General features: G+C 47.1%; 3 protein-coding genes and 1 long non-coding RNA gene across 6 annotated transcripts; 1 reads left to right on the forward strand and 3 right to left on the reverse strand.

Moving 5' to 3' along the window:
• Positions 1-762: 762 nt before the first annotated feature.
• Positions 763-7,047, reverse strand: ccsapb (centriole, cilia and spindle-associated protein b). 3 transcript variants are annotated; one of them, XM_049008362.1, is made up of 4 exons: positions 6,919-7,047; positions 5,441-5,845; positions 5,038-5,312; positions 763-4,283 (listed from the first exon to the last, which is right to left on the reverse strand). In XM_049008362.1, exons 2-4 carry the CDS (start codon positions 5,799-5,801, stop codon positions 4,104-4,106), a joined length of 816 nt encoding a protein of 271 aa, XP_048864319.1. In that variant the 5' UTR covers positions 5,802-5,845; positions 6,919-7,047; the 3' UTR covers positions 763-4,103. The 3 variants fall into 3 exon arrangements, with proteins under 3 accessions (XP_048864319.1, XP_048864318.1, XP_048864317.1); XM_049008361.1 differs by lacking the exon at positions 6,919-7,047 and adding an exon at positions 6,640-6,711; XM_049008360.1 differs by lacking the exon at positions 6,919-7,047 and adding an exon at positions 6,007-6,469.
• Positions 7,048-8,180: 1,133 nt separating this feature from the next.
• Positions 8,181-11,432, reverse strand: acta1b (actin alpha 1, skeletal muscle b). The gene is made up of 7 exons (XM_049008514.1): positions 11,275-11,432; positions 10,229-10,368; positions 9,747-10,071; positions 9,337-9,498; positions 8,929-9,120; positions 8,657-8,838; positions 8,181-8,544 (listed from the first exon to the last, which is right to left on the reverse strand). Exons 2-7 carry the CDS (start codon positions 10,355-10,357, stop codon positions 8,401-8,403), a joined length of 1,134 nt encoding a protein of 377 aa, XP_048864471.1. The 5' UTR covers positions 10,358-10,368; positions 11,275-11,432; the 3' UTR covers positions 8,181-8,400.
• A 194-nt stretch (positions 11,433-11,626) lies between these two features.
• LOC125738963 (uncharacterized) lies at positions 11,627-13,376 on the forward strand. The gene is made up of 2 exons (XR_007396942.1): positions 11,627-11,966; positions 13,024-13,376. It is a non-coding gene; the product is annotated as an uncharacterized LOC125738963 (long non-coding RNA).
• Positions 13,377-16,946: 3,570 nt separating this feature from the next.
• On the reverse strand, positions 16,947-24,720 carry abcb10 (ATP-binding cassette, sub-family B (MDR/TAP), member 10). The gene is made up of 13 exons (XM_049007900.1): positions 23,856-24,720; positions 23,161-23,361; positions 22,660-22,862; positions 21,924-22,058; positions 21,687-21,833; positions 21,167-21,302; positions 20,821-20,916; positions 20,351-20,560; positions 20,001-20,080; positions 19,742-19,922; positions 19,356-19,399; positions 19,220-19,254; positions 16,947-18,894 (listed from the first exon to the last, which is right to left on the reverse strand). The coding sequence occupies exons 1-13, from the start codon at positions 24,304-24,306 to the stop codon at positions 18,639-18,641; spliced, it is 2,175 nt and encodes a 724-aa protein (XP_048863857.1). The 5' UTR covers positions 24,307-24,720; the 3' UTR covers positions 16,947-18,638.
• Between the last annotated feature and the right edge of the window lie 936 nt (positions 24,721-25,656).

A 25,656-nucleotide genomic window follows, 5' to 3' on the forward strand; every position in this document is an offset into this window, starting at 1 on the left:
TGTGAACAACGTCAGATTATGAACCTCCTGTGAACAACGGCAGATTATGAACCTCCTGTGAACAACGGCAGATTATGAACCTCCTGTGAACAACGTCAGATGTTGTTTCCCTTAACTTATGTGTTTGTTTTTTACAAACTTTTATTTGTGAAATCGTTTTAGGTTCGTTGATGGCTGAAGTGCTTTCATTTTACAGTTTGACGTATTTGCATAGAGTACGTGGGATTTCAGTAAAAACCCCCTTTGGTTAACCCCCCTCTTTCCTGTGTCCGTTCTACTTGCCACCTCCGTCCGTCATTGAATCGACATCCATGGCTTCTTCCCCAAGGGCAGATTAGAAGGCTTGTCGCAGGCAAAAAATAACACTGGGGGATTTTGTCATCCGGACGTCGAGTCGGCCCCTCCAAGCTGGGGATTATTTGGTTGTGTTGACATAGCAGGCTGGACCGATGCTTACTATGGCGAAGCATTGGAGAAATCGCTAAACCCTTGGACAGGAATCTGGTTCCACACTTTTCATTTTCAGCTCAAAAAAATTGTTAGGAATAATTGCGCATTGAGACATGGAATGGTGGCAAAGATGGCAAACAGGTCTCCGGATTTTATGCAATATGCCAAAGTCTGTATATAGCATCGGCTATGATTAATATCGGCCTCCTTCCCACACCGCTGTACCTTCTGGAAATACAATAAATATCTGGAGCTTTTAAAAATACGGATTTGTTTGACACAAGCTGTTATTCATAAGAACAAGACACAAAGTACAGCTGGAATGTAATTTATTTCAAACATGTGTTCCATGCCACAATCCCTGTACAGAATGTTTAAGTCAAAAATGTAAACACTGACATTTCTCCTGCAATCGATAACGAAGCATACTGGGCCTGGCTGAATACTGCGCACGCATGCAGCTATTCCTGCGCGTTATGGGCACAAATACAGCCCCCTCCATGCCATGCGCCACTGGCATCGCTTATCGCACTCACAGCCTTGTCCGGCTGCCAGGCTTTTGAAACGTCTTTATGAACACCCTTTACACCACTACGTCGCGGGCCTTTAGCATTCCGGCGCGGCACCATCGTCCCGCTGCTGAGTGTCCTGCTCTCTCACAGCGCACTCACAGATGCCATTTAGAAATACAACCATTCATTGCATTAAAAGAATGTGGTTAATATCTTCTGGGAGTTTGCGGTAGATTTAGAGGGAATCAGAATGCATATTTCTGAGCATTCCCACAAGAAAAGGGTGTTCTAAGAAGCAGTATATCGGAATGAGTGACGCCTAAGGGTGTAAAATCACAGGCTATTTTTTTTAATCGATTACGCTGGTGTGAAGTAGGTGCTGGTGTATTATGTCGCGTGACGTATTTCTTCTGTTACACAGACTACAGCAAGTTTGGTTCCTAAGCAGAAAGAACCTTCGTAAAGTACAAACATCCAACTAGAAATCATTCCCAAAATATACTCTAAACTGCATATACGATTGTCACCCACTCTAATATCTAAAGCATTATATATATATATATATCTTTTCTCCTTTGAGGTCAAACAATCTTTTTCAGTCTGACATAAATAATAATAAAAACACGTAATGACAGGAATGCGGGAATTTAAAATACAAACACAATATTGCTTGCAAAAAAGTTAAAATAACATTAGCATTAAACATTAAAGTAGGTAAAGTGGTAAACCATGTAATACTTGGCTGAGGTATCCAGTTATACACAGAAATAAACCTTTTAACATCTTCAAAAATGATACGCCATCAATTTTACAAAAAGGGAAGGAATTCAGCATCAAGCTTCAGAAGGACCAGCAAATAATTATTTCAGCCTCAGTAATATGAGATTTAAAATCGCAGGTGGAATAAATTTTGCATTAAATCTGAGAGAACACCACTCCAACTAAATCTGGCAGCCTTTCGGACTGATTTAGACACTAACGACTGCGCAAGATGCCCTTCGTACCAGAAACACAGCTCTGGAAAAAATTAAGCTGCCACAGCAAAATTTTCAGTTTCACTCATTTCTCAATTTATGGTTTGTGTCTGACTAAAATGTACATTTTTTTTTGCAAACTCCAGCCTGACTTCTGGATGATCCATTGATGAAGGGCTACTTTCTTTCTTTATGGGTCTGCAACCCTGCTTCTAAGAGCCTGCTGTGAACTGTCCTAGCAGTGGACTTCACACCACTTAGTGTTTCCCATTCTTTCCGAAGGTCACCTGACGTCACCCTCTGATTTATGAGGCACTGTTGTGTAGACTGACAATCACCTCTGGCATTAGACAGTTGCTTCCGCCCTCTACCAGGCTGCTTTCTGCTCGTTCCCAGTGCCTCCTGCTTCACCTCTGTGTCCTGCCGTCTCAGAAACACTGACCCTCCTGCTGCTCAGCGCAGCCTCCTGCCAGCAAAGCCAGGATTAAACCAGGATTTAAAAATGCAGATTAAAAAATATATATAAAGTGGTCTCTTATTTATTTCCAGAGCTGTATATGCTAATAATAGTTTAACTTCTGAGAAACAGCTACTGCACTGGGCTGGTAAATTCGACTCGACACTTGTCTGCTTACACAGTTGGTAAGTCATGTCAAAATAAGGACATTTCTGTCGAAAAAACAAAGAAGGGCAACGTGGCGAACATTCAGTCACATTAGCAAAGTGCATTAACCACAAATACAATAAATACACCATAAAAGCACAAAATACATTCTACTTTTTTCAAAAATTTAAAAACATGGAATCAGAGAAGTTCAGATTTATAACGTTTTTTACAGAAAAATATCAACAATCACTGAATAAAAAGCCTCCTGGTCCGAGTCAAACACCACTGAAGGACAGACGTAAATGTGCCGACGATTGTAAGCCCCGATTGTTACCGTAAACAAAGGCCCTACTAAGAGTAGCCAAGCTCCCGCTATCTAACTTGGTAAGTTTATCGATGCAAAATCTGTAATTCATTAGCTGGTAAAGGTGTGTGATAAACACATTGTGTCAAACGCAAACAAGCAGACAAGCCTCCTGTCCCATATTGCCTGGGATACGCCGGCGCTGTGCTGGGATACGCTCCACGGACACACGCCGGCGCTGTGCTGGGATACGCTCCACGGACACACGCCGGCGCTGTGCTGGGATACGCTCCACGGACACACGCCGGCGCTGTGCTGGGATACGCTCCACGGACACACGCCGGCGCTGTGCTGGGATACGCTCCACGGACACACGCCGGCGCTGTGCTGGGATACGCTCCACTGGCACACGCCGGCGCTGTGCTGGGATACGCTCCACTGGCACACGCCGGCGCTGTGCTGGGATACGCTCCACTGGCACACGCCGGCACTGTGCTGGGATACGCTCCACTGGCACACCCCGGCACTGTGCTGGGATGCGCTCCACTGGCGCACGCCGGCACTGTGCTGGGATACGCTCCACTGGCGCACGCCGGCACTGTGCTAGGATACACTCCACAGACACACGAAAGTGCTGTGCTGGATAAGCACTTACAGAAGGTGGCCACCTGCATGGATGGATGGATGGATGGATGGATGGATGAATACGTTGAATGCCTTCAAGGAATGTTCAGTCCTCTGATTTAGGTAATACAGACATGCTTTGTCTAAATCATACTATTCTCTGAACGCGATCAGTGATACATGAAGTGTTGTGCAATTTCAGTCATCTACACAAATCAAGGAACATTTTTTATATTTTCATCCTGAGAGCAACATTTTAGAAAAAATTTAAACTTCAAAACTCAGGCATATAAACTCCCCACATAAGAATAACAATGTTTATAATAAAAGGAAAATTTTTTAAAGGGTTTCTTATCATGCTGAAATGAATGCGCTTGTAATATTGCTGTGTGAGTTCTGATGTCTGGTGTTTCTGCTTAAAAACGCATATTTGTCGTCTGTTTTGACAGCAACAAACTTTGGAATGGTCAAAAAGGGAAATGGGTAACAGAGGTGAGACACCCCCATCGCCCCAATCACATTTTAAAAGATCACAAACTGTCGGCTGCAGCGTACCAGTGGCCAGGAATCCAAGCCTCTGATTGGTCAGAGAGGCTTTCAGCTGACATGTTCCCGCCCCGTCGTGTTGCATCCTACCGCGACCGTGCTGAGAAACAGCGCATGTATTCAGTCATCCAGGGGTCATAGTCAGGGAGCAGCTTGGTGTGGTGTCTCTCCTCCACGTCAGCTGACCGGGCTCTGCGCCGGCCTTCGGCCTTCAGCTGCTTCTCTACCTCCCGCCTGGTCTTGGCGCGTAAAGCCGACGCATGAATCTGGGCAAAAACACATGTAAACGTGACATCCAACAAGGACACTACGCTGTAGGCCACTGCACTCAGGAGGATTTATGCACCTCTTTCCAGAGGCAAACATCATGCCAGCCTGTAATGCGGATTACAGAATCCTAAGGTCGCATCCCATTAACAAATGACTTCATATACGTCAACCGATCTGCAGAGGTAACAGGGAGGTGGGCTGACAGGAAACTGAGCCATCAAACAAAGACTCCATATGTCCATATGTTTTGCTTTTATCATTATGATTATTACAAAAATAACACTTTCTGATGTCCAAACACTGCAAAAAAAATAAACCAATGCATAGACCTTGTATGGACCTTTTCATTGTCTGAGTGAAGTTTGACCATTTATTTGATATCATAAATCCCGGATGCCATGACTCACGAAACGCATCTGGTTGACTTGTCTCAGCCACTTTGAGTGCAACTGAGAGCAGTGTTGCAAAACTACTTTACTACCTGGGGTCACAGCAGAGACCCCCCCCCCCCGGACATAAACCTTTATAGCCCGGAAAAAAATCCAGGGAGACCAAGGAGGACGGCATCATTTTGTATGTGAACTCGGATAGGCCATTTTAGCAGGCCAATCATGCACAGAAGTAAACTTTTTTTGCTTGATTAGAGGTAAAAAACCGTGAATCTCATGGGCAAACGTATGACTTGACACCAACGTGACCCTCAAACGGAGTCCAGATCCAAAAAGCTGCTGCTGAGATGTATAACCTCACCTCCCTGGTGGAGTTACAAGGTCCCACGTTGTGCGTCCTCTTGGCCGCCATCTCTGCCTGCTTCTCCCCGCTGCCGTACAAGGCAAACGGGTGCCGGTTCTCCTTGTCGGGCTCGGTCACCTCCCGCGGTTGGCTCTTGGCCCTAGTGGACTTTCGCGGCCGACGGGGCTGGATCACACCCTGGTCGTCTAGGCGGGCAGCTTGAAGGCCCTCTTTCCCAATCAGCTCTCGCTCATGTCTTTTTGTGGGGTCCTTGTTCACAGTGGCTTGTACAGCTGAAATCACGACAAAATGACACAGCGTGTTGTACCTGCAGTTAATTACATGCAATACTGCTACAATATTCCAGTAGAATAGCAAACACGCCAAATCTTTCACGCATCACAAAAAAAAAACTACAAACCTGTCTGTGGGTTCTTCTCAGCCTCGGCTAGTGCGCCTTTTTCAGGGTCGCAAACCTGCGGTTCCTTCACCTCTCCCGGCTGGTTCTCTGGCTCTTGTGGTGCCAGAGGCTCCGGTTCCGAACCCGGCGGCATCTCCTCTTTAGTCTTCGGCAACATTTTCTTCCTGCTCTGTGGCGTGGACCTGTCGCTGGAATCAGAGTCACTTTCGCAGCCGCCCCAAAACCAGGGCCGGTGGCTCTGCTCCAAAAGCCTCCTTGTCAGCCTGTATTTCAGCAAGTCCTCGTAACACTTTGTGTATGTGTCCCATTTTGGGTCCTTGAACTTCTTCATATACTCACTTCTAATCTTCTTTGTCACCATACCTGTCTTTCAACGAACGAAACCCTCCAATCTACGTTTGGTGCCTGTAATAGACATCAAATAATATAGGTCACATTTTGCCAGCATCAACTTTTATACAATAAGCGCAAGGTTGCCATCTCCGACACATCTGGCGTGACACTCACGCAAGAAATCTCACGCAAACCATACAGACGGTTTACAAGTAAATAAAACTCTTACATACATGTAAACGTGTCTAATTTAAAATCTCACGCCAACCAGCTGACGAAGTTGACTGGCCTGCGAGCGTCTGCGGCCCGGGGTTCCCTAAAGCACATTTGCTAACAACTTGGATAAATGGAACCATGCAGCTGAATCGGACACCCCCGGGTTAAATGCATTATCCCGCTAGACATTTAAACCAAAACATTGACGCGACGTACTCGCCCCCACCACAACAGGAAACCAATAGGGGAAGTAGAAACAGCGCCGCCCCCTCCCAAACACGCCCATTTAAACATGACTGCTCAGAAATGGCGTCTAAATAATCCTACGCGCCAGGACCGCTTCTTCGCCACAAATGTACTTATTTTAACATCATGCTTCGACGCCCCCTGCATGTAACGCCAATATGTTGCAGCGACACGTTCGTTCTCGTTTTAAACGCGACGTTTGACCGCAGCGAAGCTTCGCTTACGAAACGTTACCCCCCCCCCCCCCCCCCCCCTTTGCGACGCGATTTCCCCGTCGGACCGACGCAACACCGTCAAGTTAAGAGACGATTTTGCAGCCAGACGGCTCCTTTGCACTTTGTATAAATAAACCGCCACGTTCGCGTTACTGTACATTAGTGTATAAATAGAGAGACGCTGCTTACCGGACGGGCAGCGCGCGGAAGCGATGCGCAAGCAGATGGCGAGCTGACGTCCCTGCGCGTGCCCCCGCCCCTCCCCGCTACGCCCCGCCCCGTCCAGAGATTTAACGCTGCGGAGATTAATTCACAAATCCCTAGTACGATATTTCCCGCTTCCTCGGTCTTGCGCCCAAGTAAGGACTTTGCGCCCGATCAGAGCTTCATAAAAGCCCCTGACACAGCACTCAGCGATCGGCTCCAAGGTGACATGGATTAAAAACGGGACGTGCTGGCTCTGGTTACCTAAAACACGGGCGGTCTGCTGTGTCTGTTCTCCCTGGGTACGATTTTATGCAAAAAGGACAAACATATTTCAAATGTTCTACTTGGGCTCTGCTCACAGGCGGTCGTGTTAACCGAGTTCACAAAAATAAATGTACGCCTACCGTATAGTGAGAATATGAAAGCAGTAGCTCGTTTAATATTAAGATGTAGCCTGTTTTTGTTTAAATTTGTTTTAGCATGCTTTTGTAGTGTTATCTGTTTCTGTTTGTACTTTTATGTTAAACTTTTATTTTGCTGCCCATCCTGAAATGTATCTCATTGGAACCTAGTTAAATAAAGGATAGATTAATAAAATTAATTATTTACTATATGATATGCAATGAAAGTGTTCATTAGTTAAGCTTGTTTTTAATAAGTAGATAGTGACAAAGCGACAATATTTGTTTGGCGCTGCAGACTTTCATGTTTATTACTTTGATGAATGTGTACGGAAACACTGCAGGTGCACATATACCGGTATAAGGTGTCAGCCTGTTTTGCCTGAGACCTGCGAAAGGTGACAGGCGGAGCCAGGCGGTGCGGGAGCGAGAGCGGCTCCCTGACAGGCCGCTAAGAGGCGCGCATTCCGCTGGAGTCAGCGCCCGGATCGCTTTACGCCACTGTAAATGCTGCCGCCAATGCCCCTTTACTGTACAAATATAGTTAGCTGATGATGTTAGGGCGACCGGTACCGTCAGCCAAATGGACAGTGGGCACTGTTAAGGTTACTTCGTATGGTTTGCGTCTGGGGTTCATTTACTCTCACCGTGTGATTTATTATTTAGTTCAATTAATGTCAGGGTTTATATAACAATATAATTAGTTTATAAAACATTTTAACTTGTTTTAAAGAAGTGTGTATAATTACCAATTAAAAGAAATATTTATTTAAAGGGTAAAAATGTACCTAGTTGGTTTATATCCTCTGCTTAATTTGACATGTTGTTAGCAGAAAACTATGGCGTATCGTGATGAATGGATTGTTTAGTCTTGAAGCCCCATTCAATGGTGAAATGGCTGCAGCCGCCCCCCCCCCCCACCCCCAAGGGATTATCCGAAGCGGTTTTGGCAGCGATGATAAAACTACTTCTACAAGAAATAAACATTATCAAACACAATCATCGATACTTAACAGTTATTGGTATGTGTGTTTTGGCTTTGTTGATTTCTTTATATTTTGTTTATGTATGAGGAAAGACAGACATTTCGTCAGATTAACAAGAAAAAAACCTTCTCAAAAATAGCAAATGATGGACTTTAATAAATTAATATTTATGTACATTTTACATTCACATGTTTAATAACATGGTTCGTTTGTTCTCGTTCTTCTTGGTGTTCCGTTGGCATTTCCGTCGGCCAACACGCTGTTGCAAAAATACATCGGTACACAACTGCAGTATGACAGCAATGTGGCGCTACAGCGTGATCCTGAGCAGGTAGACGCAGGACAAGACCGCGGATTTAGAAGCATTTGCGGTGGACGATGCTGGGGCCTGCCTCGTCGTACTCTTGCTTGGTGATCCACATCTGCTGGAAGGTGGACAGGGAGGCCAGGATGGAGCCACCGATCCATACGGAGTACTTACGCTCAGGTGGGGCAATGATCTAGGCAGATAAAAACAATATTTATGAGAGGTGAGGATTAGATTGTGGTGCAAAGAAGCCTGTCCCTCTCAATCGATTATCTCCTTAGCATAAGCATGAAGATGTGCGTTACCTTGATTTTCATTGTGCTGGGAGCCAGGGCAGTGATTTCCTTCTGCATACGGTCAGCAATACCAGGGTACATTGTGGTACCACCGGACAAGACGTTGTTGGCGTACAGATCCTTCCTAATGTCAATGTCGCACTTCATGATGCTGTTGTAGGCGGTCTCGTGAATACCAGCGGACTCCATACCTGTTCAGATTAAAGCCGGAGATTTGCAATTAGTGGGAATATATAAAAACAGCAAACTGCTCTCAGTGGGATTCCGATCTCAATACTGACCAATGAAGGAAGGCTGGAAGAGGGTCTCGGGACAACGGAAACGCTCGTTGCCGATGGTGATGACCTGACCGTCGGGCAACTCGTAGCTCTTCTCCAGGGAGGAGGAGGAGGCGGCGGTGGCCATCTCGTTCTCGAAGTCCAGGGCCACATAGCACAGCTTCTCCTTGATGTCACGCACGATCTCACGCTCAGCTGTGATGGACAAGATATCGATCAGATGTTTTAAGAGCCCAGAACTTCGAGATATGACGTCATTCGGGGAGTTTCATCATTAGTAAACTATCATACTTGCATTTAATAGGAGCACGTAAACGTTGCATATACAGATGTAGTCGGCATTTCGCTTTTTTGGATAGATCATGCTATTCTTTGTTAACTGTCAGAGTCTCCGCTTAGAATACGTCATACCGGTTGTGACGAAGGAGTAGCCACGCTCGGTCAGGATCTTCATGAGGTAATCAGTCAGATCGCGACCAGCCAGATCCAGACGCATGATGGCGTGGGGCAGGGCATAACCCTCATAGATGGGGACGTTGTGGGTGACACCATCACCAGAGTCCAGCACAATACCTAAGAGCGGAAATCATTTCTGAGCCTAAATGCACATCAGGTGGGACAGCAGACGCCTTGAAGCACTGACGGGAGCACTTAATTCTTAAAAGTTTACAATTAAAACTGATTGAAAAGTAGATTATATTTCAGTAAAACAGCGGAATTTAGTAATCTTGGTGATAAAGTGTGTTTCAGCTCTCTGAATTATCCTTACTTATTGTACATGTTCTCCTTATCAACACATTTCACCACATGTGAGTTCTTACCAGTGGTACGGCCAGAAGCGTACAGGGACAGCACAGCCTGGATGGCCACATACATAGCTGGCACGTTGAAGGTCTCAAACATGATCTGGGTCATCTTTTCGCGGTTAGCCTTGGGGTTCAGTGGGGCCTCAGTGAGCAGGGTGGGGTGCTCCTCGGGGGCCACGCGGAGCTCGTTGTAGAAGGTGTGGTGCCAGATCTTCTCCATATCGTCCCAGTTGGTGATGATACCGTGCTCGATGGGGTACTTCAGAGTGAGGATACCCCTCTTGCTCTGAGCTTCATCTCCTACGTAGGAGTCCTTCTGACCCATACCCACCATGACACCCTGTAGGGATGAAAGATGCGCGTCTTGAATCAGGAACATAAAAACTGTTTGCGTAAAGCATGATTTCTGTATTACTAACTGAAATGATCTGTATAATTGGCAGGTGTTTGTAGTAGATTACACTTAGAGAGTGTTATGATGTCGATTTTCCCCGCACCTGGTGACGAGGGCGGCCGACAATGGAGGGGAAGACGGCCCTGGGGGCGTCGTCGCCGGCGAAGCCAGCCTTCACGAGTCCTGAGCCATTGTCGCACACTAAGGCGGTAGTCTCCTCGTCGTCGCACATTTTGGTGGGTTCTGAAAGGAAGCAAATGTAGATCGTGACTTATCACGTAATACAGACAATAATTACACGCACGATGCACAAGAAGCACCGGTGTGGATAGTAAAAACTTCCTTAGAAGTTGGTTAAAGCTACGAAAGTTCCGAGCAATAATGCTGACGACTTCAGGATCTCAGTTTTGGATGCGTGCACGTTTTAGTTCTCAGTCGCTAATCGTTTTGACATCCACCTGTTGTTTAGTACCGTTCTGGCGGATAATTTGTTACTGCTGTCGCGACATTCGTCTTCTAACTTGTTAAAAGTCTAGATCGTTTCCACTATCATCGCCAATTCAATAATGTGCGGTGAAAGCTTTTGCTTTGCCGCTAGGTTGGTTTAGAATAACTTCACTTACAACTTGTCTTACAGTTGTGTCTTAGTTAGAATTGTATATGTAACGATGCTATTATTCAAAGTTGTACTGTAATCACGTATCATAGTCAGTAATATAACCTAAAATACATTTGTTAGCAATATTTGCATACACTAACAACTTACAAATATAATTTCTATATTTGCCTATAATAGTACTTTGAGATAAGATATACTTTATTGATAAATGTATTGTTCTTGTTTAAATCCGAAAGTAGTTGTTAGTTGGTCGTCTTGCGCGTCCCGGTCCATCATAATTTGAGCCCTGATACCATTCTAGTTTCCCAGATGTAAAAGGTATTAATAAACAAAGTTTAACTGATAAGTCTAACTGCAATGTTATTCCCTTTCTTATCGTGTTATAATTAATTAATCGTGTCCAAGGATGATATCAGAAAGAAAAAAAAAATCTTCAATAGAAAAAAATAAAAAATAAAAAAAATCCGGTGCTTGCGTTGTGTTGAGTGCGGGTCCGCTTAGCCGCCTGCCGTCCATGCCGGTGTTCTTACCTTAGGTGGTTCCTGTCCTAGACGAAGCTCAGAGTGCAGAACGCAACCGCTGCTGGTTCCAGCTACAGTGACACCCTGATCCCGGGGAAGCTTATATACTCACGCCTTTCGGCGTTATTCCTTACTAAACGTCAAGAATGCCTATGTATTCCCCTGGAATACATCCCAGCCTTCATCCATATTTGGTTCTTGGAGGGTGAACGCAGGGTGCTTCCCATGTAGGCGGTGGGGCGCCCGGGTTCGAAGTGCGCATGGCCATCCATATATGGAGCGCTAGTCCCGACGTGGGCCGTATATGGAGACCCCCTACCCTCCTTGCCTGTCTTGCTCTTTCATGGTGCACCAGACAGTTGCAGCTACCGCATACAACACACCCCCCCCTCCAACTTTTTCCTTATCAGAAGGAGCGGTTTGTTTTGGTATCTCACCTATGATGTGTAGATAAGGAAAACGACCAACAACGCACCTTAACAGAAGAAGTTAATTTCATTTCAGTTAATTTCTTTATTTTTTTATTTGTTATTTTAATAATTTAAATTACTTCTTATATCAACGGGTTAAATCTGGTGGGCTGGTTCTTCTCTTTGCTACCGCAGGGTTAGATGAGATTTGAAATTACGCGTAAGGAAGATACGCCCGTCTGTACCGGAGATGTACGTGGGAATTTTGCTGGCTTGTGTATTTATGTCAGGGTAAATATTTCAATACTTCCCGGAAAATAACTTATATCCGACACAGTTCCTCGGAAGTATTATTCTCGCTTGCCATTGCGACAAATTTACAAATGCATGGCAGATTTATCAGTAGGATGCTCGAACTCAAATGAGTGTTGACTCTTTCCCGTGTATGAAACTGATTTTTCACGATACATATGAAGCACGTCACATATTTTTTTCGCTGGATGTATTTTATAGTCCTTGCTGTCCAAAGACCGCATGCAAACCTTTTCCGCACGGAGGTCTTGCGCGTAATTCTGCATGGCCTGCATGAGTCATGCAGTGAAGGGAGCGGGTGTCGGGGCTGGGGGGTATTAAGTGATATGTCTAACCTCTGTATTTATCAGTGAAACTCCGGTTTGTGAATGTGTGGGGCTGAGAGCGTCAGGTGGCGGCAAACAGAGCCCCGCCAGTTATGGTTTGGGAGTCAGTTCACAACTACCCACGGAATAACACAGTACCCTATTTAATTAACAGACCCTTTTCCAAATGTGTCTCCTAAAATTCAGTTTAATACATGGAGTGTAGATTTGTTTTGGTTCCACTTTTGATTTTTTTTTCATATGCTTTTACGAGAAAAAAAGACAGAGATATCTTGGCATGAGAATATCCTACTATTAGTTCTTTGTTATAAAGGTCACATTGAATTCCCTCTGCTTCCTTTGTGTACGTGGGAAATAAATTTTATTTCAGACTAGACAAGTTTGTACATCATCTGATGAGCAGGATCCCTGCATTTCTCCAAGAAACCGCTGTAATGTTTTCACCAACTATGCTATTTGAATGGTCGAGGCAAAATCACCCCAAATCATGACCAGGGAAACACCAAAATGTCCCATTTCCAAGGAAGTTAAACGCTGTTTATCCAGCAAAGCTGTATAGCAGAAAGACACAGCCGGTAATTGCGAGTTGTAAAAAGGAAGGGATGCACCCATTTTCGACCTAAAAATACCCATATAAGGGCGTCAGAGAAATCCATAAAAGATAAATTTATTGTGGACCTCCTTAATTTAGCCCTCCTTGTCTATTTTAGAAAGGCAAAGACGCGGCAGCCATCTGCCCCCATGCAGCGCGCCTGGAGGGATGGAGCTGCTGACTGAGACTCGCCGCGCCTTCGGTGTCACCGTGACCGTCGCAGGATTTGCGAAGGACTGTGTGAGATCGGGACACCAAGTGTGTCCAGCAGCACTTTCATTCAGGGAGGCACCGAAGCAGGAATTCATTCAGGATTACATTATTATGTTTTTTTTTTCTGAAATAGTACTTGGAAATTGACCCTTATATGTAACAGAAATGCAGGCTGAACAGGAACGATTTGATTTATTGTAATTATTTTCTTTATTTAAAAATAAAAAATGATTTGCCTTGTGGGAATCTTTCACTGCAGCCTGTATGTGTTGTTGAGTGCTACGGGAAGTTTCTTTCACATCCGATTCGTGCTTTGAAGACATGCAAAATATCTTTTCCAAGGAATATACGATAAACGGCAAATGGTAGAGAAAAATCTTCTAACGTTAGATTTTTCTGTAGGAATGTTAAGACTATTAATTATAAACTGAAAAATCTAGACATAAAATGAATTTCTATGGCTAACGTTGTTTTTTTGCCCCGGGGAAAAGTTTGAGATTCATAGAACCTTAGCAGAGAACCAATTTCTTAGTTCCTGCGGTCGGTTTAAGCGGAGCGAATGAGTATTTAGAGATAAATGTAAATATCTTACTTGGAAAATGTAAATTGTATTATATGGGCAGCAGTGAACTTGGAGGCTGTACCAGGCCGTTGCTGGGCGCCCTGTATAGGATGCTGGTCCGTCACTGGACGCACACACAGCAATTTAAAGATTCGGCGGGTTTTCGGGCTTTGCGTGACGCTGGGGTGTCAGGAAAAACCGCCCCGTATTCTTATAGGTGTATCAAAGGCTTGGGATGTGGCCACTATAGAAAAAATGACACCATAATACACAAAACGCTCTCTTTGCGCTGCTAAGCAATTACCTCCCTGGAGGAATTTTGGGTAATTCCGCTTCTGGTAGCACTGGGACGAGGCTACAGCAAACCAGAGCTTATGTTCAGGGCAGAGCAGCTGGGAGAGTCTGTGTGCCTTCACTCAGCTGCTCAAAAAACTGCAGGCAGCTGTGGCTGTTAACAGCTGAAGACAACTGACTTGCCAGTTTCTGACTGCCTGTCAGCTTGTTGTTATAGCAACATGCGGAGTAACTCTCGCATTTTAAAAAGGACAGGGCTGATGGCTCACCCTTTACTCAGGAGAGTAGTACTCTGTGTATTATGGTTTTATCCTTATTAAACGATACGGTTGCTATAATCTCTCTTGCTTTATGTGTTTCTCTAAGGCATGCTGGGGATCTCGTAACAAGGAACTGTTGTCGTACCTCACTTAGACCTTAAATGGTCCAGTAGGTGTCCAGCTACAACGTGCCGCACTGGCGAGGGAGGAAGTCGCCTAGCAATCCAGCTCCTGCTCATCCAGGATGTGTGCTGGGATGCACATTGTCTGTCCTGTTAGAGTGATGTGGTGCGGAGGTGTTCAGCCAATGGGTGGCCATAAAGATTTGATGACATTGTTTACCATTAATAGGTTACCTTGGTGACATCATCTCATTCCAACTCTGTGTCTCCAAATAAGCCTGAGTAGACCTTGGCCCCCGATTGGACCACAGAGCAGTGTCAGGATGTCATTGATAGGTTGTGGGAGCACCCCCTCCCTCCCCGTGTCAGTCGAGGGTTAATACAGCCCTTACACAGTCAGAATGCTGCCAGCTGTTTGTTTTATTTCATAAGCCTGTCAGTCCCTTGATTAGTAACTCAAGACGCAAATGAAGAGATTTCATTCTGTGCATTCAAAGCCCGGCCTGATAGATAATGTCATTTGTGAGGTGCGGTATGTGACACCTGACATCTGTGCTCACTCTCTCTCTCTCTCTCTCTCTCTCTCTCTCTCTCACACACACACACACACACACACACACCCTCACTGCCCAAACTGAAAGGACATTTGTGGCCCATGGTGTGTGTATCCCTGCTGGTCTTGTTGACTTCTCGCAGTCACACGTATAACGGAATCCTAGCAGCCCCCTTTTACCCAGAGTCCCTTGCGAACAGGGAAGCCTTTTCAGTGGAAGCAGCTGTCAGGGACGATGGCAACTCAAAATAAGGGATGTCAGAGGATTGGGGGACGCTAAGCGCTAACGGCTCACAGATGGCTTTCACAACAGCCAGAGGCTATATATAACCCACACATCCCCAGCATGAGTGACAGGATCAGCACCACCACCTGGGGGGTCTGTGGAGCGTGGGGGGGTCTGCGGAGCGTGGGGGGGTCTGCGGAGCGGCCTCACAGACCTGACACACACCTTCCCCATGAGCCCATTCCGTCAAGGCTGCTCACTGCTTATCAAATCTTGTTTCTTTTTAATTTTTTAGTGATATTTGCTGTATTAGCATAACATTTAGCAGACATCTGAGCTTTTCTGTCTTCGGGCCATTTGAGGCACATGGCTGGCTGCACAAATTGGAAGGGGGGGTTCGGGGGAGGGAGTGCTGTCCCAGCACCATAAATATTTCATTGGTAAATCTTGTCCTTCTCAAGGACGACCAGTCTCCTTGACCTTGTTGGATTTACCTTATCATCTATTTTACAAATGGACTTTCATAACATATTCAAAAGCCGTACAAAGTCTATGTTCGATGGAGGTGTGATGTGATTGGCTAATTGAGTCAGTATTTTTGTATGGGTGGGGGCTCATGACTCAGTCCTCATATGTACCTCTGGGTGAATTTTGACCTCGGTGGGAGGTTCCCTGGATGGAGGCCATCTCTCTCCCGGTGACACAAAGATTGCCACGGAAGGAAAAGTATGGCCGCCATCTGAGACCTTGTCCCCATACTACCCCTGGCAGACCTCTGCTCCCCCAGGGTCCCTCGCGACGGGTGGGATTTGTACCGTAGCGTACTGTGGTATGGATATCTGTGCTTCTGAAGTCGAGGCAGTGCCGGCCGGAACATCTATTTGGGGAACGTGCGGTTAGCCACTATCAAAGAAAGATGAAAATGTAAATCGGTTCAATGACAGAGTTGGCACTTTTAGTCTAAGAACTGTGTCCTTTAACAAAACAGGAGAAGCAGCTTGATATTGTATTTAGACCGTCTTAATATAGATTACTGAACTTGCGAATAGTTTCAGTGTTGTGTTACCAGTTCACAGCTTCAGAAAAAAAAAACTGCAGCCCCCTTGTGGTGGACATCCAACATTGCATCAAAGTCGTTTCATTACAAAAGTCATCCGTTCACACTAAATTAACATGAACGCGGAAAGCATGCTGACTATACATACAATGCGGATAGACAGAACTGCAGCAACGTGCCAGGTTCAGCCAGTCGCGATATTTGATGGATAATGGGCAGGAGACTCAACCAATAGTAGGCGGTAACTCTTTGGCATTACTCGTGTTCCACAACTGGATTGGCCATCTTGCGCCCATGTGATTTTGATCCAAGACGTCTGATTTGAATTACCAAAAAGTACAGGAGTTACATAACTAGTCGTACAGCTTACAAAGTCAAGAGTCTTATATTTTACAAAAGCCACGATAGTCCTTTATTGTAGCTGATAAAAATGTATATAAAAGAGAGTGAGAGTTTGGGGTCAGGCAAACACAGACCAAGCAGCTGTTAACAGTCACTAACATATTTCAGCAAAGGTAACAAATTAAAAATGCCATCAAAATTAAGCGGCCATCGTTTCCTACACGTGTATGTGACTAGTCCCGGTCGTTTTTGGAAAAGTTACAGCCCCCTCTAGTGTTTAGACACAAAACAACCAATAACAGGCTAACCGGATCAATTACCAGTCGCGGGTTAGCATTTTTTCACGTAATATGTTGAGATCTTTTAGTAACATAAAACAAACATTTCTGAAAACATAATGCGTAGTCAACAATTATACTTAATAATTTTATTAATTGATTAACCATCATTAACATAGATATATGGTATACATTTATTTAAACTCCTTACATTTTTAAGTGTCATATTTAAATCTTCGGTGTAAGTCTCTTGTCTAGCGTTAACCCAAGCAGCAGAAACCATCACCCAGACAAACGAAAAGGTCTCATTACAAACGCATTTTTACAAAATACAAATTAAAAGGCATCTTTATGTTTGTTAAATAGATCTTTGATTTAAATTAACTTTATTCCGATAATTATCATCTTCCACGGATCGTAACTCTTAAAAATAGACATTTGTCAACCGCAGTAATTTTTTTTCCGAAATACAGCCATTTACTGTGAAATAGCTGAATTTTTTAAAGCACATTCTGAACTTGAGTATAAGAATAAAAATCACGAACATTCCTCTGCTGGAGTGACAGCGTTTTTGGTTCTCGATCAGATCTCTGCAGAGGAGCAGTAGGTCTGGTCACATTTTATGATTCTCAGTGCCGGTCCAGTCTTTAAATCTGGAACGAAACCCGCCTTTCTGGTCCCAGATGGGACCCGGGACAGCACCCCTGGTGAAACCTGCTGATACCAGTAAAGCCCGGCCCAGCAGGGACCCCTTTTCACTGGCCCCCTGTTCCGACCCCTCATCAGCCCTGACTGGGCCGTCCACAGTCCACATTACACACTAATCATCACTTAAGTCCAAAACTTTAAAGTTTCCTCTATCCAATCATTTACGGAACATAATTAATGCCTTCAACTGGGGTTCACTCCTACGTCATGGTACGGCACTAGGAGCAGTTGCTGTACATGAGCGTGACCCTCCTCCTGGGTGGTAAGTTAAATGTGACACAAACAGCCATATTCGGGGCTCATTAGCGGCCCATTTGGACACAGCAGGAACCGGAACCGGCTGCATGTCCCACCCCAGCACATCAGCCTGGGCAGTTATGACACAGATGGAGTGAGTGAAAAGGAACGAGCCCTAAAACAATCAGTAACTAACAGGAATCAGAAGAGCGTTAATTACTCTTTAAAAACTGAATGGTGGCAAGGGGGGGGGGGGGGCTACGTTAACGGCGCCTCGTTAGCAGTGAGAGTAACACAGTGTTGGCTACGTTAACGGCGCCTCGTTAGCAGTGAGAGTAACACAGTGTTGGCTACGTTAACGGCGCCTCGTTAGCAGTGAGAGTAACACAGTGTTGGCTACGTTAACGGCGCCTCGTTAGCAGTGAGAGTAACACAGTGTTGGCTACGTTAACGGCGCCTCGTTAGCAGTGAGAGTAACACAGTGTTGGCTACGTTAACGGCGCCTCGTTAGCAGTGAGAGTAACACAGTGTTGGCTACGTTAACGGCGCCTCGTTAGCAGAGAGAGTAACACACTCCACCCCCCCCCCCCCCCCATGCTGGGTGTAGGTCTACATCGCAATAGCAGATGTGCACCATCTTTCTCTGCGGCCACCAGACTGTATCCAGGAGTCATGGGAGTCATTTACAGATCTGTACAGGAGAGTGAGGGACCCCCCCTTAAAGGTGCCCTCCCTGAAAACCTTTTTTTTTTAAAAAAAAAAAAAAAAAAACTGATAATAAACAATAAAAATAATAATCCACTTCAAGTTTTTCCAGCAAGTACAAAAAAGTAGAAATTGTATAAAATGTAGATAGAGAAATGGATTGGGGGGGGGGGCTTCTACTCATACAGCGTCTGCTTGTGGCTGTTCTGCAGCAAAGCCTGCCTCTCCATCAGCCTGCTGAAGTGGCCATGGGGGTCAGCCAGCAACTGGACCCGGGGGCCACACTCCAGCACGCGCTGCCGGCCCAGGACCGCCACAGCGTCGGCGCTCTGCACGGTGGACAGGCGGTGGGCGATGATGAGCGTCGTGCGGCCGTGCATCAGCCGCTCCAGGGCCTCCTGCACCAGCAGCTCATTCTCCGAGTCCAGGGCGCTGGGGGGGGTAGGGGGGGGGGCACAGCTTTATACTCTGCTCAAGGTGGCGACAACAGCACCAGTCTACTGCTTTTTAACCGGCACGACACCTGCTGTTCGTCAGGCAATTTGGAAGCAAGGGGTTGCAGATTCCACAGTCATGTGTGTCTTAAGAGGATCACTCAAACTGAAATGCTGGGGGGGGGGAAATCGGGAGGCGGCCGTGTGGGGGAACCAGGAGGCAGGCGTGAGGGGATGCACATCTTGGGTGACGGCATGTGGCTTCCTCATAGGGGATATTACCTAAAATGTACAAGCAGCCACAGGAGAGACAGGAACATTACCTGGTAGCTTCATCCAGCAGGAGAATTTTAGGGTTCTGTGCAACACAAAAAAACAGAATTTGATCAACACGACTCATGAGTTTCAGACATCAGTGTAAAGGCGGGTTAGGGTTAGGGCGGGCGGCAGCGAGAGCACCTTCAGCAAAGCTCGGGCGATGGCGATTCTCTGCTTCTGACCCCCTGAAACGAAAGCGGTCAACTGTCATCCTGCTGGGTAATTATCACTTAAGGGTACAACAGGAGAGCCGCCCAGGGAGCTCAACCTTAAACATTCAGCCGACGAGTCCATTCTTCAATGTCCAGGATTCAAGGCATTAAGTGTGCAAGTGATTTTCTCTCGAATGGTTCAGCCACATAGCGAGAGCTTCAGCATCTTTAAAGGCTCATTAACAGCTTTTTATTTCTGATGCCTTCAGGTTCACCAAATCACTGTGCAGTTTGGGATCACTGGTATGATGACACAGGAGAAAGTGTACAACATAAGCCCCACCCCCTGGAGGAAACCATGGCAACAGGACCCACCTGAGAGCAGCACGCCCTTCTCACCCACCATGGTGTCGAAGCCAAGGGGGAAGTCCTGGACGAAGTCGTAGGCGTTGGCCATGCGAGCGGCCTGATGGATCTCCTCGGCCGTCACCAGGCTGGGATCCGGTGCCCCATACGCGATGTTCTCCGCGACGGAGCAGGAGAACAGCACCGGCTCCTGCAGGAAGCCGAGTCAGCGTTCAGCCGGAGATCACTATGGCAACGCAGTATCTGTGGGAACGCACCTCAGCCTCACCTGACTGACGGTGCCAATATGCTTTCTCAGCCAATAGGGACTCAGGTCTCGGATATCGTGGCCATCGATGGTGATCGATCCTGTGAGAATCGCAAGAGCTCTACTCCACACTCACGTTTACCGCGGTCCGGGGCTACATATTTATATGGTTACTAGCTGTTGCTTAAGTGCCTTAACACCAAGCTAACACTTGTGTGTTCAGGTACAAGAATAACTGCAGCCCCTGTGTCCCACCCCCCCAGAGTCTGAACTCATGGACTTGTCTGCATGGGATTGGTGCTGCCAGTATTCCTGATGACGATGACGTTGCTTCAGAGATGATGATGATGATGATGTCCCCAGAGCCTCACCCGAGTCCGTGTCGTACAGCCTGAGTAGCAGAGACACCAGGGTGGACTTCCCCGTGCCGCTGGAACCCACCACCGCCATGACCGAGCCGGCTGGTACCACCAGGTCCAGGTGCTGGAAGATGGGCGCGTCCCTGCGGGTGGGGTAGGCGAAGGACACGTCACGGAACTCCAGCTCCCCCCGCAGCTGCTCCGGCCTCAGCTCCACACCCTCTGCGGTTGGGGGGGGGGGTCACAGTCAAAACCACCGGCTGACTCTCCCAGGTCAGGGGGGTAAAACCTTTTTATGAAGAACCTAGCTGGACTGAGATTTGATAGGAGGCCAGTAGAAAACATGTAAACCCAAAACTTTTGTATCTTAGTCGCGGTCTGACCAAGTAACTACAAGGAACTAGTGAAACAGGTTAGTCCTTGTTTGTAGTTCGCTCAAGCAAATAGTGACTGAGAAATACAGGTGCTGCCATGTGACTCACCGCTGATGGAAAACTCCGGCTTTCTGTCCAGAAGCTCCCAGAGGCGAGATCCTGCACCAAAACCCTTCATCAGCTCGGAGTAGAACGAGCTGAGACCTGCAGAAGGACAAGCAGGCTCAGTGGCACAAAGGATACAAACAGCCACCATCACCAGCCAGCCTGGTGTCACGTGACACTGTGATCCCAGGAGAAAATGGGGGAGGGGGTTTAGGGCCTTGTTTCTAACCCCTGACCTTCTAATTACAGAGACAGTGTCCTAACCTGCTGACAGCTAACAAACATCTTACATTTAATATTGTTGAAAGGTCTGTGTGTCGGGGGGGGGGGGACGCCGGAGGGCGGATACCTGCCACACTGACTCCCACCCAGAAGGAGTACATCAGGAAGGCGGAGAGCTCGCCCATGGTGAGGTTCTCGCTGCCCATAAGGAGGCCGCCTTTGTACAGCACCATCAGGATCATCAGATTCCCACTCAGGCCAGTCTGCAGGGACACAGACCTACAGCTGAGCACTGGGAGCTCCACCACACACCTGCCGCTACCTGCATGTGCATCATCCACATCGCTTATCCTGTACAGAGGTGCTTCCCAATCCAGGCCTCGGGGGCCCACATACTGCGAGCTGGGAGGGAGCAAAAACATGGCCGCCTGTGGGTCCCTGAGGACCGGACTGGGAAACCCCGCTGTACAGGGTCGTACACGAAACAGTGCTTTATACAAACGATCCACTTTAAACAGATGCTAGGAAGCCGATGACTCAAACCTGCCCAGTTGTCTGAGGACAGTGAGCTTCAGGCGAGTTATTTGATGACATCTAATTAGACAAGGAGACTCTCACTGTCATGGAAGGACGTTTCGGGGACGTACCAATCCGAAGAAGCCCCCCCGCATCAAAGCATCCTTCCTGGCCAGGTGCAGGACGTTCTCCACCTTCTCGCCGTACTTCTCCACCTCAGCCAGCTCCTTCCCGAAGGCACGCACCGTCCTCAGGTTGCCGATTCGCTCCTCGGCCAGCTGTGGGGGGCGGGGGCACACATTACTCCTACCGGGGGCCGGGATCGACACTGTTACAGTGCAGGACGGCGTCAGCGTGCTCCGCCTCACCTGCGTGGCATCTGCCAGGGCGTCCTGTGTGCGCTTGGAGAGGGAGCGCAGGTACCTCCCGTAGACCACAGCCAGGAAGGCCACTGGTGGCACTATCATCAGCACGAAAGAAGCCAAACTGGGGGAGACGTAAAACTGGAGGAGCAGGAGGGCAAGGAAGGAGGTGCGAGTTAAAACCCAGACCACAACAAGGGCTCGTCAAACAAGAGGACGCAAGAACAGGAAGATGTGCCGTCCACATCAACACTGTGCCCAGACACATTAGCAATATTTCATGTTTAAAATGAAAATTTCCTCTCATGTGACTAAAATCGCTCGGTGACATAGCCATTTTACCTGTGTACTCCGTTTATAAACAAATCGAAGGGAATGTCATCGGCACTATTCACCTGACTAAGAAACGGGAAAGAGAACTTTGGTCGAACGTATTTATCCAGAAACTACGCACAGGAGTCCTGGGGGATTTCCTCAAGGAAGCCCGGGAATTTCTGCAAGGCTAGATGAGTAATTAACTGCTGCATCTGCCAAGAATCAGGAATAACTGCGAACGTCACCGTTTAATAAAACAAATTCAGGTTTCTTACAAGCCAATGGTGTCAAATATATGAGTGGGATGTGGAAAATATGAATAGTGAACGTGATGCAAAAAGTCAGTATTTTGTTTATTAAATATATAAATAAATGGTAAATAAACAAAGGGGATTCACAGCCTTGGGTTAATTCTCTAAAGATTCACCATCATGCCGACTCCTGCCGTTGCCTGGGCGACGGCTCGGAGCCCGTCGGAGAGATTGTCGGTGACAGAGCGCCCTACGAGCGCCGTGTCAGCCGACAGGCGGTTAATGAGCTCGCCGGTGCGCGTCGCGTCGAAGAAGCCCAACTCCTGCCTCAAAATCGAGGAAAAAAGGGATTCGCGTAAGTTTCTCACAATCTGCGCTCCTGGAAAAATTACCACAGACAAGACAAGTTTCGTTACGGTCAGTTTGCGTCAGGAAATACAGCGATGCAAGCTTCATTTGCACACATATAAAAACAGGCGTGAAAGCTTGAAATTAAGAATCAGTTACAATCATATAGGCCGTGTTCACTGTACAGGACACAGCTGACCTTAAATTTATAAATGATTTATTTTAACTGTAATGCATACTAGACTAACACAGACGGAGCTCTTAGAAGTAAAAACACTGGCGCTGAACCCCTGTCCCCCCCCCACCGAGTGACTGTGGCGAGGGCTCACCAGAGATCTGCATGAGGTAGACCCTGGCAGCGTTGGCGGCAGACCCCATGAGGAAGACCCCGGTCAGCATGGCACAGAGGGAGGTGAGCGAGGCATTGAATTCTGCCCCAGGGCTCGTAGAGATGCTGTCGATCACCCGGCCCAAGAAGAAGGGTGCCGACATGGTGACCGTGCTGGAGACGAGGAGGAGGCCCACAGACGCTGGGGAAGAGGGCGGAGACGCCAACGTCAGCCAGTCTGCCTGCAGCCGCAGCCCTGATGCCTGCGCACCGGACTTGTATGCACTTGTTGGTACGGCAGTTCAGAAAGTCTGACTTAGTGATGGAAATAATAAAAGTTTATCGCCGTGTATGTAAACACGGGAAATGTAATAACCCGAAGCATTTCTCATCCTCTGCTGGGGGTGGGTTACCAGGTACGGAGCTAATACACCCCCACCTTCTTCACTTCCTACCCAGACAAAGCGAAAGTCTGTCTACAGGGTTACTTTTTATTCTTTACCTACAAATTGTCTACCTCGTTAAAAACTACAGACAAAAAAAGCAATGTCCATTTATAGAAATATGCATGCTTTACATATTAAAACTAACGATTACATACCAGAATAATGAGTATTACACCTAACCACCAGAGTACACCGAAGAGGAAAGCAAAAGCGCTCTAAGGGGCCGTGTGCGACCGGGAGGAGAGCCGACCTGTCAGCCTCCAACGCTCCGGATGGGCGAGCCGCAGGATCCTGCGCAGGTCGTCGGAGGGTAACCGGCGGATCTTTGCGCTCGCCGGCACCGGCGGCTGGCTTCTGACGCCCCCTTTCTGCTGCTCCTGCTGCCCTGCCAGCGCCTGTCTGGCTGGTGTGCCGTAGAAGCAGGCGGAAAGCCAGAAAGGTGACGGGGCTGCCAGCCTGTGGCACCGGAGCCCAGCACCCGGGCCGGACACCGACAGCAGCCCGGACGCGCTTCCGGCGGCTCGGCCCCTGATCCTTAATCCGAGGGGAGTCCGGGGCCCAGGTGCTGGCCGTGAATGTGCTCCGAGGCTGGCGGCTGCTGAAGCAAAGCGCGTCCGCCGCAGGAGCGGCGCCAGCCTGAGAGCCACATGCCGGCTGCTGTCCTGCCAAATCAGCGAGCCCGCAAGGATTCCCGGGCTCATGGTAACTACCGTGCGCTCAGAATGCTCAAAGGTCTTTCTAAAGTAATCCGAGCAACAGTGAGACAGGATGCACGTTTATTTACAGCCACAGCTTAATGCCGCACTGATAGTATCGGCCGGTCTGTCTGCTCCCCCGACCGTTTGCCGAGCATTATCTGTCCGCAACAGCCCCACAGCTGGCCGCCGAGATCTGCCCCTAGTCACAGCGACACCCAGCGCATCCCCGGGCTATCTACGCCCGCCACGCCCTCCATATCCACTATCTAAAGAAAAAGAAAAACCAAAAGCAAGCTTTTGAAGGAGAGTGGCGTAGAAGGTCACCCTTCAGCGATCGCCGCAGCCCAGAAGCACGCCGAGTTACCAGGCAGCCCCGGGCATGTATGGCGGAAACTTCCTGCTACCGTAAACCGTCGTCAACATGCGCCTTGGTTTCGGCGCATTATGGAATACAGTCGCACGGAAAAAAGTGCATGTTGTTTTGTATAAGATCACATTAGATCAAATTCAACTTTATTGTCATTGCGCAAAGTACAAGTACTCAGACAACGAAATGCAGTTTGGCATGCAATCAGAGAGTGTAAAACACTTGTTTATGCTGGAGGTCTTGCAGGTTAGGATGACGGATCAGTCATTGTGCAAGTGATTTACACAAGTACAACGGAATTTACTATTGCATGTGCGGTATAACATTTGTCAGGGGTACAACAGAAGAGCCCTTTAATAACAGCATGACTGTTCACTCCGAACCCTTAACCATGTTTACCTCCCTCATAGAATTTAGCAAATGTATGCAACATTGAATTCATGCTGCATATTTATCAGATGCCTTTGTCCAAAACTACATATTATTGTCGCTGTCCCTACAGCAGGTAATGTTAGTCATGAGATTCCAATCATATTAACCCTGAAACACATTCTGCCAAACATTTGGTCGGTATCTTTTCCCAGAAGCTACAGGCGCCACAGCGTAATTTCCCGTAAGCCAGTATAAAACAGTATAATTTCGCGACTGGAAGATTTGCACGCATTAACCGTGACACCAAAATCCATCTGCTCACTCACTAAGGAAAATTACTATGGTTGCACAAAACATCCATCCATCCATCCATTCATGATTTGTTATAGGGTGGATTGAAAGATTCATCAAGCTGTTTCACATTGACATTAGTCACGCATGCATTATTATAGGAGATTGACCAACAGCACACAGCAATAACTCAGTCATTAAATGACTAGGTGCTTTTAATTTAAATGGTAATTTACAAATCCTGTCCTGGTTGTCCTCCCTGACATGGATTATCTGCTCATCCTATGAGTTGTACGATCTTGTCCTATTTGGAGTCGCGGGAG

Source organism: Brienomyrus brachyistius, chromosome 3, assembly GCF_023856365.1.
Source record: "Brienomyrus brachyistius isolate T26 chromosome 3, BBRACH_0.4, whole genome shotgun sequence".
NCBI classification, from domain to species: Eukaryota; Metazoa; Chordata; class Actinopteri; order Osteoglossiformes; family Mormyridae; genus Brienomyrus; species Brienomyrus brachyistius.